We start from the raw sequence: 13,430 nt of genomic DNA, 5'->3' as shown, positions 1-13,430 counted from the left end.
TATAGTAATATGACTGCTGATGGCTATGGAAACTAGTACATATAGTAATATGACTGCTGATGGCTATGGAAACTAGTACATAGAATAATGTGACTGCTGGTGGTTTTGGAAACTAGTACATAGAGTAATATGACTGCTGGTGGCTATCTATGGAAACTAGTACATATAGTAATATGACTGCTGGTGACTATGGAAATTAGTACATAGAATAATGTGACTGCTGGTGGCTTTGTAAACTAGTACATAGAGTAATATGACTGCTGGTGGCTATGGAAACTAGTACATAGAATAATGTGACTGCTGGTGGCTATGGAAACTAGTACATAGAGTAATATGACTGCTGGTGACTATGGAAACTAGTGCATATAGTAATATGACTGCTGGTGACTATGGAAACTAGTCCATTTAGTAATATGACTGCTGGTGGCTATGGAAACTAGTCCATATAATAATATGACTGCTTGTGGCTATGGAAACTAGTCCATATAGTAATATGACTGCTGGTGACTATGGAAACTAGTCCATATAGTAATATGACTGCTGGTGACTATGGAAACTAGTCCATATAGTAATATGACTGCTGGTGACTATGGAAACTAGTACATAGAATAATGTGATTGCTGGTGGCTTTGGAAACTAGTACATATATTAATATGACTGCTGGTGGCTATGGAAACTAGTACATAGAATAATGTGACTGCTGGTGGCTATGGAAACTAGTACATATAGTAATATGACTGCTGGAGAGTATGGGAACTAGTACATAGAATAATGTGACTGCTGGTGGCTTTGGAAACTAGTACATATAGTAATATGACTGCTGGTGACTATGGGAACTAGTACATAGAATAATGTGACTGCTGGTGGTTTTGGAAACTAGTACATAGAGTAATATGACTGCTGGTGGCTATCTATGGAAACTAGTACATATAGTAATATGACTGCTGGTGACTATGGAAATTAGTACATAGAATAATGTGACTGCTGGTGGCTTTGGAAACTAGTACATAGAGTAATAGGACTGCTGGTGACTATGGAAACTAGTACATAGAGTAATAGGACTGCTGGTGGCTATGGAAACTAGTACATATATGTAATATGACTGCTGGTGACTATGGAAACTAGTCCATATAGTAATATGACTGCTGGTGACTATGGAAACTAGTCCATATAATAATATGACTGCTGGTGACTATGGAAACTAGTACATATAGTAATATGACTGCTGGTGACTATGGAAACTAGTCCATATAGTAATATGACTGCTGGTGACTATGGAAACTAGTACATAGAAAAATGTGACTGCTGGTGGCTTTGGAAACTAGTACATATAGTAATATGACTGCTGGTGACTATGGAAACTAGTACATAGAATAATGTGACTGCTGGTGGCTTTGGAAAGTTACTGTACCACTACCTGCTTGTCTTGTTCTGTCCTGTTACACAAACACAAGAATGAACGTACACACACACACACACACACACACACACACACACACACACACACTCCCTTTCCCTCCACTTCAACCCCCCCCCCCCCTCCCCCCACGCTCACTAAATTGGAATCTGGACTTTCAGCTACGACGAGGAGTGTGATTAATAGCAGTGAGCAAGGCGGAGAGGAGAACGCTAGCCCAGAGATCTCCATTCTCTCCTCTTATGATGTGTTTATATGTTTTCTGTGAGGGGGAAAGGACAGAGTTTACTGGAGGTGGCTTGAAGCTTTCCTGTCCAAGGCGGAATGTTTTTTTTGTCGAAATGAGTCAACTTCACAATCAAAAGGGGAGAAAGGGGACGTGTTCAATGCCACTGAAATAAGAGTGGCCCTCTAGTAAAAGTTCATCAATCTCACTGCGCCTATTCTGTTTGTTTTGTGTGTGTGTGTGTGTGTGTGTGTGTGTGTGTGTGTGTGTGTGTGTGTGTGTGTGCGTGCGTGCGTGTGTGTGCGTGTGTGCGTGTGTGAGTGTGTGCATACGTGCGTGCGTGCGTGTGTGTGCGTGTATGCATACACATGTTTCTGCTGTAGACATGTGTTTGGGTGCAAGTAAGACAAACAACTGCAACTGCACAGCACGCTGTGGCCAAGACGCTAACTCCATAATATTTACCCAGCAAACGAGCAGAAATCATCTGAGCCATTAATCTTCTATGGTCGTTAGAAGCAGACCTACTCTTAATTACGGTTAGAGTAACATTTCACAGGCAGCTGTCATTGTTATTGATAACTGACAAAGATATGAGTCTGTGATCAAAAACAGACACACTTCTTAAGTCCATGTACTATATTTTGGCTATAATGCTTATGTCCATAAACAGTCAGTATTAATAGCATATACAACAAGTATCATCCTTCAGTTGTTATTTGGATATATGAGGGTTGTGAGGGTTGTCTTATCTAAACAAGCCCAGAAAGGACACTGACCCAAGCCTTCAGGGAGGATGGTACAGTAGATAAGCTTTTTGTTGGTCAAAGATTAGAGCTTGGGACATAAAGGTTGTTTTGTCACTGTAGCTTCATTAGTACTGCAGCAACTGGCCCAAATAGGGAGCCAGCTTGTTTTCTTTCTCTCTCTCTCTCTCTCTCTCTCTCTCTCTCTCTCTCTCTCTCTCTCTCTCTCTCTCTCTTGCCTCTCTCTCTCTATTGCCTCTCTCTCTCTCTATTGCCTCTCTCTCTCTATTGCCTCTCTCTCTCTCTCTCTCTCTCTCTCTTTCTTTTGCCTCTCTCTCTCTCTCTCTCTCTCTATTGCCTCTCTCTCTCTCTCTATTGCCTCTCTCTCTCTATTGCCTCTCTCTCTCTCTATTTCCTCACTCTCTCTCTCTCTCTCTCTCTCTCTCTATCGCCTCTCTCTCTCTCTCTCTCTCTGTCTCTCTCTCTATTGCCTCTCTCTCTCTCTATTGCCTCTCTCTATTGCCTCTCTCTCTCTATTGCCTCTCTCTCTCGCCTCTCTCTCTCTCTCTCTCTATCGCCTCTCTCTCTCTGTCTCTCTCTGTCTCTCTCTCTATTGCCTCTCTCCCTCTCTCTCTCTATTGCCTCACAGACAATCTGCAGAATTGTTCCAGCAATGTGTTGAAGGCATTTCTGGAATCATTCCATAAGACCTTGAAGTAACTCCTCATGTCTTCCAATGGTGGCTCCCTGGGAGGAGACGGCATTGCGGAGCTGGTCCAAGTCTGCTGGGTCAGTCATGGCCAGTTCATACTATCACGACTCAGAATATGACTCCAATGCAGACACAGGAGGCGGATAGTACAGTTCTCAGAAGATTTATTCGAAACAGAGCAGGCAAAGGGCATTTTGAGGGCAGGCAGAGGTTTGTGATGAGGTCAAAGTCAGGCAGGTACAGGACGGCAGGCTCGGGGTCAGGGCAGGCAGAGGTTCATAATCAGGTTAAAGTCAGGCAAGTACAGGGCGGCAGGCTGGCTTGGGGTCCAGGTAGGCAGAATGGTCAAAACCCGGGAAAAATTAGGAAACAGAACTAGTGAAACAGGAAGGCGGGAAAGAACGCTGGAAAGACCTAACAAGACGAACTGGCAAAAGACAAACAGAGACCACAGGTGTAAATACACAGGGGATAATGGGAAGATGGGCGACACCTGGAGGGGGGTGGAGACTTACACAAAGACAGGTGAAACATAAACTCCTTTCTATTTGCATCAAAATTACGATCTGTTTCTCTGAATTGCCCTGTGAAAGCCAAACACTCTAAGATCATGTTGGCAATAGAGCAAGCTTTCAAATGATGCCCACCTGACTCAGATTTCGAGTTAAAAATGGCCCATTTTTGGATTGCGTAAACGCAAACATGTTCAGGTTACTGAATGTACCCAGAGTATTTTTTCAGATTTCGTTATCAACAAATGAGGCGAAAAGTACAGTAAATGTAAAATGCACATACAATGAACCTTTTATTGTAATGTTAAAATTCAGTCTTGTGTCAGGTGAACTATTACGTCCTCATATGTGGTCTAAAAATGTTCCCATAATCTCCAAAATGTTCTCTTTCAATTGCTACCATACTATGCATATGTTTTTCATATTTCCTCTGTAAGAAATACACTTCAATTTAGCCTTGTCCATATAGGCCATTTCCCATTAGTGTGAAGGGTTAAAGTAACACTTTAACACTCATTTATACTAACACTCATTTATACTAACAACAAAGGGATGAATTTACCAAGAATTTCCATAAATAATATCTGGATTTTCTCACCGTAGAGACATTGCTTCTTAGAAGAGCTATACATTTTCTAGAAATATGAGTTTGGAAGCTTTTAGTGTCTATCTGTTTGACAAGCCCATATGCTTATGTCAATGTAAAGGTTTGCACAAACTCAACAAAGACATACAATGTCCCTCTGTGTAAACTCCAGCAAATGACAAAGCTATCCTTAAACAAGCATTTGAATCGTTTGCAAAGTCGGAGCTCCGATACCTGATTAACTAAGTTCTGTGACTTGTCGAGGGAAGTTTTAAACATTATCCACTGAGCCCCTAGAAGTGGCGACGCTGGGGTGGTTTTATGTGATATCTGATATGGTCCGACGTGCTTCACCCAACGGGAGGTCAGCATGCTCTCCTGCCTTTAAAAATCTCCTCTTAAAAAAAGATACATCTCAGTGTTCTTTTGGGTTGTACACTGACTTGAATCCAACCGAGAGCTGTATCAGATGTGGTATGTATAACCAATGTTACGCCCTGACCATAGAGAGCCCTTGGGGTTCTCTATGGTGTTTTAGATCAGGGCGTGACTAGAGGGTTTTCTAGGTTTTATTTTCTATGTTGATGTGAGTATGGTTCCCAATTGGAGGCAGCTGATGATCGTTGCCTCTAATTGGGGATCATACTTAGTGTGGCTCTTTTCTCACCTGCGTTGTGGGATATTGTTTTGTTTCGTGCCTATGTGCGCTACATACTGCACGTTCGTTTATTCTTTGTTGTTTTGAAGTTTCACTTAAAATGTGGAACTCTACTCACGCTGTGCCTTGGTCAGCTCATTTATATAACGTACGTGACAACCAACCAGGCCAGATCAAATCAAATCAAATGTATTTATATAGCCCTTCTTACATCAGCTGATATCTCAAAGTGCTGTACAGAAACCCAGCCTAAAACCCCAAACAGCAAGCAATGCAGGTGTAGAAGCATGGTGGCTAGGAAAAACTCCTAGAAAGGCCAAAACCTAGGAAGAAACCTAGAGAGGAACCAGGCTATGAGGGGTGGCCAGTCCTCTTCTGGCTGTGCCGGGTGGAGATTATAACAGAACATGGCCAAGATGTTCAAATGTTCATAAATGACCAGCATGGTCAAATAATAATAATCACAGTAGTTGTCGAGGGTGCAGCAAGTCAGCACCTTGTGCTGTAAATGTCAGTTGGCTTTACATAGCCGATCATTAAGAGTATCTCTACCGCTCCTGCTGTCTGTAGAGAGTTGAAATCAGCAGGTCTCGGACAGGTAGCCCGTCCGGTGAACAGGTCAGGGTTCCATAGCCGCAGGCAGAACAGTTGAAACTGGAGCAGCAGCACGGCCAGGTGGACTGGGGACAGCAAGGAGTCATCATGCCAGGTAGTCCTGAGGCATGGTCCTGGGGCTCAGGTCCTCCGAGAGAGAGAAAGAAAGAAAGAAAGAGAGAATTAGAGAGAGCATTCTTAAATTCACACAGGACACCGGATAAGACAGGAGAAGTACTCCAGATATAACAGACTGACCCTAGCCCCCCGACACATTACCTACTGCAGCATAAATACTGGAGGCTGAGACAGGAGGGGTCAGGAGACACTGTGGCCCCATCCGATGATACCCCCGGACAGGGCCAAACAGGCAGGATATAACCCCACCCACTTTGCCAAAGCACAGCCCCACACCACTAGAGGGATATCTTCAACCACCAACGTACCATCCTGAGACAAGGCCAAGTATAGCCCACAAAGATCTCCACCACAGCACAACCCGAGGGGGGGCACCAACCCAGACAGGAAGATCACGTCAGTGATCAGCTCAGATAAGGCGACTGGGTTTCGTCTGCCTGACATGGACCTTTATAAACAACCTGGATTAGTTATTATGCCAAACAATTACAGACATTTTTTATTTATACTGAACAAAAATATAAACGCTGGTCCCATGTCTCATGTTGCATGAGCTGAAATAAAAGATCCCAGTTAATTTTACATACACACAAAAAGCTTATTTCTCTCAAATGTTGTGCACAAAATTGTTTATATCTCTGTTAGTGAGCATTTTATCCTTTGTCAAGATAGTCCATCCACCTGACAGGTGTGGCATATCAAGAAGCTGATTAAACAGCATGATCATTACACAGGCGCACCTTGTGCTGGGGACAATAAAAGGCCACTCTAAAATGTGCAGTTGTGTCACACAACACAATGCCACAGATGTCTCAAGTTTTGAGGGAGCGTGCAATTGGCATGCTTGACTGTAGGAATGTCCAACTGAGCTGTTGCCAGTGAATTGAATGTTCATTTCTCAAACATAAGCTGCCTCCAACGTCATTTGACAGAATTGGCTCCTCCCAGGCCCACCCATGGCTGAGCCCCTGCCCAGTCATGTGAAATCCATATATTAGGGCCTAATGAATTGATTTAAGTTGACTGATTTCCTTCTGTAAACTGTAACTCAGTCAAATCGTTGAAATTGTTGCGTGTTGCGTTTATATTTTTGTTCAGTATATTAGGATCCCCATTAGCCGACGCCAATGGCGACAGCTAGTTTTACAGGGGCCCGACACATAACGAAAAATACCTTACAGACAAAGTACTTTACAATTGACATACATTTAAAAACATTAACATGTAATGTGCATCTGTGTGCATGACATGTCTCGTTAAACGTCCCCTGTGTTGTTGCTATAAAAATCGACCCGAACACTCTGCTGACATACACAACCGTTCAAAAGTTTGGGGACACTTAAAAATGTAATTTTTTTTAAAGAAAAGCTATTTTTTTGTGTATTAAAATAACATCAAATGACGTTAACTGACTTTGAAACACCAGTCTCAACGTCAACAGTGAAGAGGCCACTCCGGGATGCTGGCCTTCTAGGCAGAGTTACAAAGAAAAAACTATATCTCAGACTGGCCAATAAAAATAAAAGATTAAGATGGACAAAAGAACACTGGACAGAGGAACTCTGCCTAGAAGGCCAGCATCCCGTAGTCGCCTCTTCACTGTTGACGTTGATACTGGTGTTTTGCGGGTACTATTTAATGAAGCTGTCAGTTGAGGACTTTTAGGCATCTGTTTCTCAAACTAGACACTCTTTTGTACTAGTCCTCTTGCTCAGTTGTGCACCGGGGCCTCTTTCTATTCTGGTTAGAGCCAGTTTGCACTGTTCTGTGAAGGGAGTAGTACACAGCGTTGTACCAGATCTTCAGTTTCTTTGCAATTTCTCGCATGGAATAACCTTCATTTCTCAGAACAAGAATAGACTGACGAGTTTCAGAAGAAAGGTCTTTGTTTCTGGCCCTTTTGAGCCTGTAATCGAACCCATAAATGCATATGCTCCAGATGCTCAACTCATGTTAAGAAGGCCAGTTTTATTGCTTCTTTAATCAGAACAAGTTTTCAGCTGTGCCAACATAATTGGAAAAGGGTTTTCTAATGATCAATTAGCCTTTTAAAATGATAAATATGGATTAGCTAACACAACGTGCCATTGGAACACAGGAGTGATGGTTGCTGATAATGGGCCTCTGTACGCCTATGTAGATATTCCATAAGAAATCTGCCGTTTCCAGCTACAATAGTCATTTCAACATCAACAATGTCCACACTGCATTTCTGATCAATTTGATGTTATTTTAATGGACAAAAAAATGTGTGTTTCTTTTAAAAACAAGGGCATTTCTAAGTGACCCCAAACTTTAGAACGGTAGTGTAGATGGATGCATATACCCCTACGTCTAAGACAAAAGCCAAGAGTTAAACCTATAGGACTTGGTGGAAACATTCCCTGACAGGATAAAAATGTAAACTAATGACACCCCCCCCCCGAACAAACACGACTTCTCCCCATCAATGTCATGTGAATGACTTACTCAGAATCCAAACATCCTGTCTTACCCTCGCGACTATTAAACATGGAAAATGGATCCTTTGCTAGGGGAGTGCAGGTTGAAAACAAGTCCCTATAAGGGAGTAACCGTGAGTCCTGGAATGCTGAAATAAACTCGGCTTCTGGCAAGGCCTGATGTGTAATATATCAACTTCCCTCTCTTCTTTGGGAGCGGGCAGAAAGAGGATTGTAGGGATGGCAGTGCCTCAATTATTATCGTTTGGATAGGAGCGGGAACCTGATATGTTCTGAATGAAAACTCTCACACAGATGTCATGATATACACACACACACACACACACACACACACATACATACACTCTCTCTCTGAAGTCTACATTTTTACTTGCATTTTACTTGACACACGTGTGCACGCTGCACACACACACATTCTCTTTCTCTCTCTCTCTGAGGTCTATGCTACGCTGAATTTGTGTGTACTGTCACTGGAGACTAATAGCATTAGCTGTAAGCCTGCTGGGCTGGCATGTCTCTCTCGCTCCCTTCTCTCCCTCTGTCAGTAATGGCCGCTGTAAGGTAAATAACCGCTGTGGTGGTTCTGTGTTCCAGAACTCCTTCTCCAGCGTGTTTCACATGGAATACGAGGAGCTGGGAGAGGCCATAGACGTCCCCAAAAGGTAAGGCGATAACCTCTAACTGTTAAACCTGACTAATTTGAAACGGGTTGTTCCTCCCAATACTGCCTAATATGAGAAATATGGGTGCTGTGTGTCACACTGGTGGGTGATATTACTCTGATGACAGAGGGCCGTGAGTTGCGCCATAAAGTGCTTTGAATGAGAGAAATACTCATTCTCAATCGTAACCTCTACCGAGTTTAGTGTGTATTTGTACAGTAAGTATTGAATGATTGTCTTTGTAGGCCTTTGAGAGAGGGGGGTCAGGTAAAGAGAGCATCCCAAAGATCCGGAACGGGGGTGAGCTTATCGTCTCTCTCTAATGGGGGGAGGAAAGAGAGACGGAGAGGTAGAATGAGAGGGAGGACGAGATGAGAGGCGGAGTGAGAGCTGTTAGCTGCTCGCCCTCTGCCAGGGGAAAATATATGAGCCTTACATTGAAATGTGGAGGGAAGGTAAAAGCCTGATCCTTCGGGAAGATTTGGGATTTTGTTCTTGTACGTCTCTGAGTTTTCCAGGCAGGCAGCAAAACGCCTTCAATCTCTATCTATCTCTGTCTCACTAACTCACATCCATTTTCAATAGGGTTGTACATGGGTGGGAGTGTGGGTAGTGAGATGTGGGTGGGGAGTAGGGCCAGGAGTTTTTCCCCATGTCAGGTTAAAGGTCATATGGTCAGGAAAAGCTCCTGCCCCTAGCTATGGTGTTTAGTCGAGACCTGTCTGACTTTAACAGATCTGACTCAAGGTCCTCTGAGGTCTCTTATGTTTTCAAGAAAAATCCGACATCATCCCTTTGGCAAGAGCCTTGACATCGGATCAATGATCTACTGCCCTTTCCCTGTTAGAGGAGTACTTCTGGTCTGATCTAAGAACGCTGAAAACTTTTCTAAGAACCCCTTTTAAGACTCATTTGACAGCTCCTCCGTCACAATCTGTTTAGGAGCAACCTATTACGATGAAGGGAGATTTTTCTTCCCCTTTGGAAGGCTTTCAGAGATGGGCCTACGAGCGCACGTCACGCACGGACACGGCTGTTTTGAAGTCGGAAGCCAAGGGCTCAGCCGAGATCTATGCGCTAGTCATGCTGCCTGACAGGCTGTATTGGTTGCACATGTGGGTAGCTAAGGTTCATGTCTCAATAAGCAACGCTACAGAGTCCAATAGAGGGAATTCAGTGGGGGGTCTATGTGGGAGTAGGCAAGTCAAGTGTTGTTTATTATAACAATCAGTGAACAACCCTTCAACGTCATGTCTTCTTTCTACGTGCTAGGTCTGGGGCTAATAACTTGGAACTCAATTGAATTCACCTCAGCTAAGGTGAATCTAAACCGCTCTTGTTTGAAAGAATAAAATGGCAATAGTATGTTATAGCAATGTTATATCTTTAGATGATATGGTTGCAGTCTATATGGAACAGAAATTGGCAAAAAAAAATCTGGCTGATTGACATAGGGAGCTGTGCTGTAGGGACCGTATAGGCACGTGACCTATAGATCACAATCACCTAAAGGTCATGGGTTCGTGATCCAAATGGGTTCATACCACACAAGCTTTTGTGTGCTCATACATCACCAACTACCAACAAAAAAATCTGGAACGGCGTGAGGGGGTAAGATTATCAGATCTCTCTAACGGGGGGGGACAAGGGGAGGGGGGCAAGGGGAGGGGGGCAGTTAGCTGCTCGTCCTCTGCCAGGGGAATACATTGCAATGTAGAGTGGAGGTAAATCCCATTAGCCTGATCCTGGGGGGAGATTTGTGATTTGTTCTCCTACGTCTCGGAGCCCTCCAGCCAGGCAGCGGAGCACCTACTGTTCACTTCAATCTCTATCTCCATCTCACTAACTCTCATCTCACAGCCATTTACAATAGGATTGTATGTGGACGGGAGCGTGGGCATTAGGATGGGAGGGGTGGTGTCGGTGTGTGTGTATGTTGTGTGTGTGTGTATTTCTGTCTGTCTGCCTGTCTGAAAGTGTGTGCACTTGTCCTAGAGAGAGAGACAGAAATGGAGAAAGACAGCAAGAGAGAGCATGCTCCCAGGCAAGACACAGAGAGACTTCCAGGGGGACAGAAGTGAGATGAAACAGACACGGTTGCTTTTTACAAAAGTGTGTCTCATTCTTTTACATTCTGGCTCAGCTGACCCAAACGCTTTCTATTCTGTTTACATCTTCTAATGGGCCGAATAGGATGTTCTGTGTGTACTGTAGGACCACTCCTGTCTGAAGAGGCAGTCATTTGTAGCGCTCCACCACGCGGGGCCAATGCCAAATGGGATACAGCTAACAGCAGGATGTTAGCTTTGACTCAGTGGTCAACTGTCGGTGGGAGGCTTTTTAGGAACGCGCACGCACACACACACACACACACTTGACATTAGCCCTGGGCGAAGGTGGCAGAAACTGCGCAGCATGGAGAAGATGAATGTCACGGAGAGGGTAATTCAGTCCTGTTCTGAATCAATGCAATCCTATTACTCATTGAAGCTGATTTTGTATAATTATCTCTAGTAGTTTTTGTTTGATTGATTCTTTCTTTCATTGACCCACAAAATTCCTGGGTTATTTGTTTGATTGAAAGACTAATTGTACCTTTATATTGAAATTAAGTGTCACAGTTTCCTTTTTAGGTTCGATGTTCCTAATATAAGAGTTGCTTTGAGGCCAGCATGTGATAACACTGAGAATTAGCCAAAAGACTGCGCCTAGACACACACACACGCACCACACACACGTCCAGCACCATTCCAGCCAATTCCATCACATTCTCCAGCTGCTCTGTCTCTCTCATTAGTTTCTAGTGCCATCTAATCATGGCTAATCTAGCGAAACGAGAGCTCAGATGTGATCGTTTTAAGGGTGTCCAACACAGTCACAATCACTCTCACACACACCTCAAAGTAACAGTGGCGATTTTAGCATGGAAATCTTGATGGGGCAAACAAAACAAACTGTTTCGGCCTACATAAAGCTGTCCCAACAGCAGTCCCAATACCTTACCACTGTTACTCCTGGCTATCAGTGGAGCCTTGTCTGGCAGCCAAATAGTGCAATCAGCTTCATTTACTGCCTTTAAAAAACATAGCTGATATGTTAAACAAATGTGGTTTATACTGACAATTGAGATGTACAAACTGTGGCATAAGGGGAGGACAAGCGGATAAGAGGGGATCCGTAATTTTGATGAAGACGTTAACAAGCAAGCTAGGACGGACGTAGTCAATATAACTATTTGTTCAGCACTCTTGAAATGTACAGCAACAGAATTCAGAACATGGGCCGTTCTTACAGTGTTCTCCCTGTACACCAAGTCAGAACCATAAGATAAATATAAAGGGGGCATATAAGCAGACAATGAAAGCTGTTACTATATCCAATGATTACATTTCTTTAGAACAGGTTATAGGCTACATGTGCACCACCAAGTCAGAACAGTAGGCAAAATTAAGAGGGGAAAATTGACCAAATTATTAGGGTGAGGGACATGGGTTACTAACAGCTTACTATACAGTATTACTTTCTTAGCTATAGTATACATATCTCCCTGGCATATTACATCATTTATGCAGTAGCATTCAAGACAATTTTGGACTCACCTTGTTGTGCTTTGCTCACTTGAACAGTACACTTTTATCAGGTTTGAGGTAAGACCCAGATGCAGACAATGCCGAATTAACAACAGTTTATTAATCCAACAGGGGCAGGCAAAAGACAGGTTAAGGGCAGGCAGGGGTCAGTAATCCAGATAGGTGGGGCAAAGGTACAGGACGGCAGGCAGGCTCAGGATCAGGGCAGGCAGAAAAGGTCAAAAACAGGAAAACTAGAAAACAGGAACAAGAACTCGCATACCTGGTTGACCAGGGTGTCGGAAATCCTCGATGAGGCCTGGGTCCAGAATGTCCCAAGTAGGAACCCATAACCCTCCCAGTCAACCAGGTACTGGAACCCCCTTCCCCGAGGTCGAACTTTCAGGAAACGCCTCACCCTGTATGCCGGTTGGCCAACGAGGAGACGCGGGAGATGGGTGGGCCTGGAAACAGGAGGCAAAGGGCTGTGAGACATGAGTTTAACTCTGGACACATGAAATGTGGGATGTATTCGAAGGATACGGGGCAACAGAAGACAAACAGCAGCAGGGCTGATAATTTTAGAGATGGGAGATAGGCTTATAAACCGGTGGGAGAGATCGGGATTCCACCCGGAGGGGCAGATCCCGGGTGGATAGCCATACCTTCTGCCTGAGATGATACCAGGGAGTCGGGTCGGATGGCGATCCGCTTGTCGTCGATACCTGAACATGGTCTAGAGGAGGCCCAACTGGGCTCTCCTCCAGGTACGACGACAGTGGCAGACCAACATCTGGGCAGAAGGTAAGCCAACCTTTTCTTCCTGCTACCTTCCTGATACCCCAAGGAACACTCAAATGGCGATAGGTCCATGGCAGAGCAGGAAAGGGTGTTGTGGGCATATTCCACCCACACAAGCTGCTGGCTCCAGGTGGTGGGGTTGGCGGAGACAAGGCAGCGCAGAGTAGTCTCGAGGTCCTGGTTGGCTCACTCCGACTGGCCATTGGACTGGGGGTGGAACCGAGAGGACAGGCTGAACCGAAGATCTCTAGGGGTGCCAACTGGCAGTCCATGGATCCGGAAGACGTGCTGCACCATGAGCTGGGCCGTCTCCTTGGCTGAGGGTATTTTGGGGAGAGGAATGAAGT

At 44.3% G+C, this 13,430-nt stretch overlaps 1 protein-coding gene across 4 annotated transcripts in view; it reads left to right on the top strand.

Moving 5' to 3' along the window:
* LOC115138198 (cGMP-specific 3',5'-cyclic phosphodiesterase-like) overlaps positions 1 to 13,430 on the top strand; it is an 87,544-nt gene that overhangs the window by 48,590 nt on the left and 25,524 nt on the right. For all 4 annotated transcript variants that reach the window (XM_029674790.2, XM_029674791.2, XM_029674789.2 and 1 more), the window contains exon 8: positions 8,646 to 8,713. In XM_029674790.2, coding sequence (XP_029530650.1) covers positions 8,646 to 8,713 — 68 coding nt within the window. The remainder of the gene's footprint in view (positions 1 to 8,645; positions 8,714 to 13,430) is intronic.

This window comes from Oncorhynchus nerka, linkage group LG12 (assembly GCF_034236695.1).
Source record: "Oncorhynchus nerka isolate Pitt River linkage group LG12, Oner_Uvic_2.0, whole genome shotgun sequence".
Taxonomy (NCBI): domain Eukaryota; kingdom Metazoa; phylum Chordata; class Actinopteri; order Salmoniformes; family Salmonidae; genus Oncorhynchus; species Oncorhynchus nerka.
The sequence above is the reverse complement of the archived record's forward strand: the minus strand, read 5'-3'. Positions and strand labels throughout refer to the sequence as shown.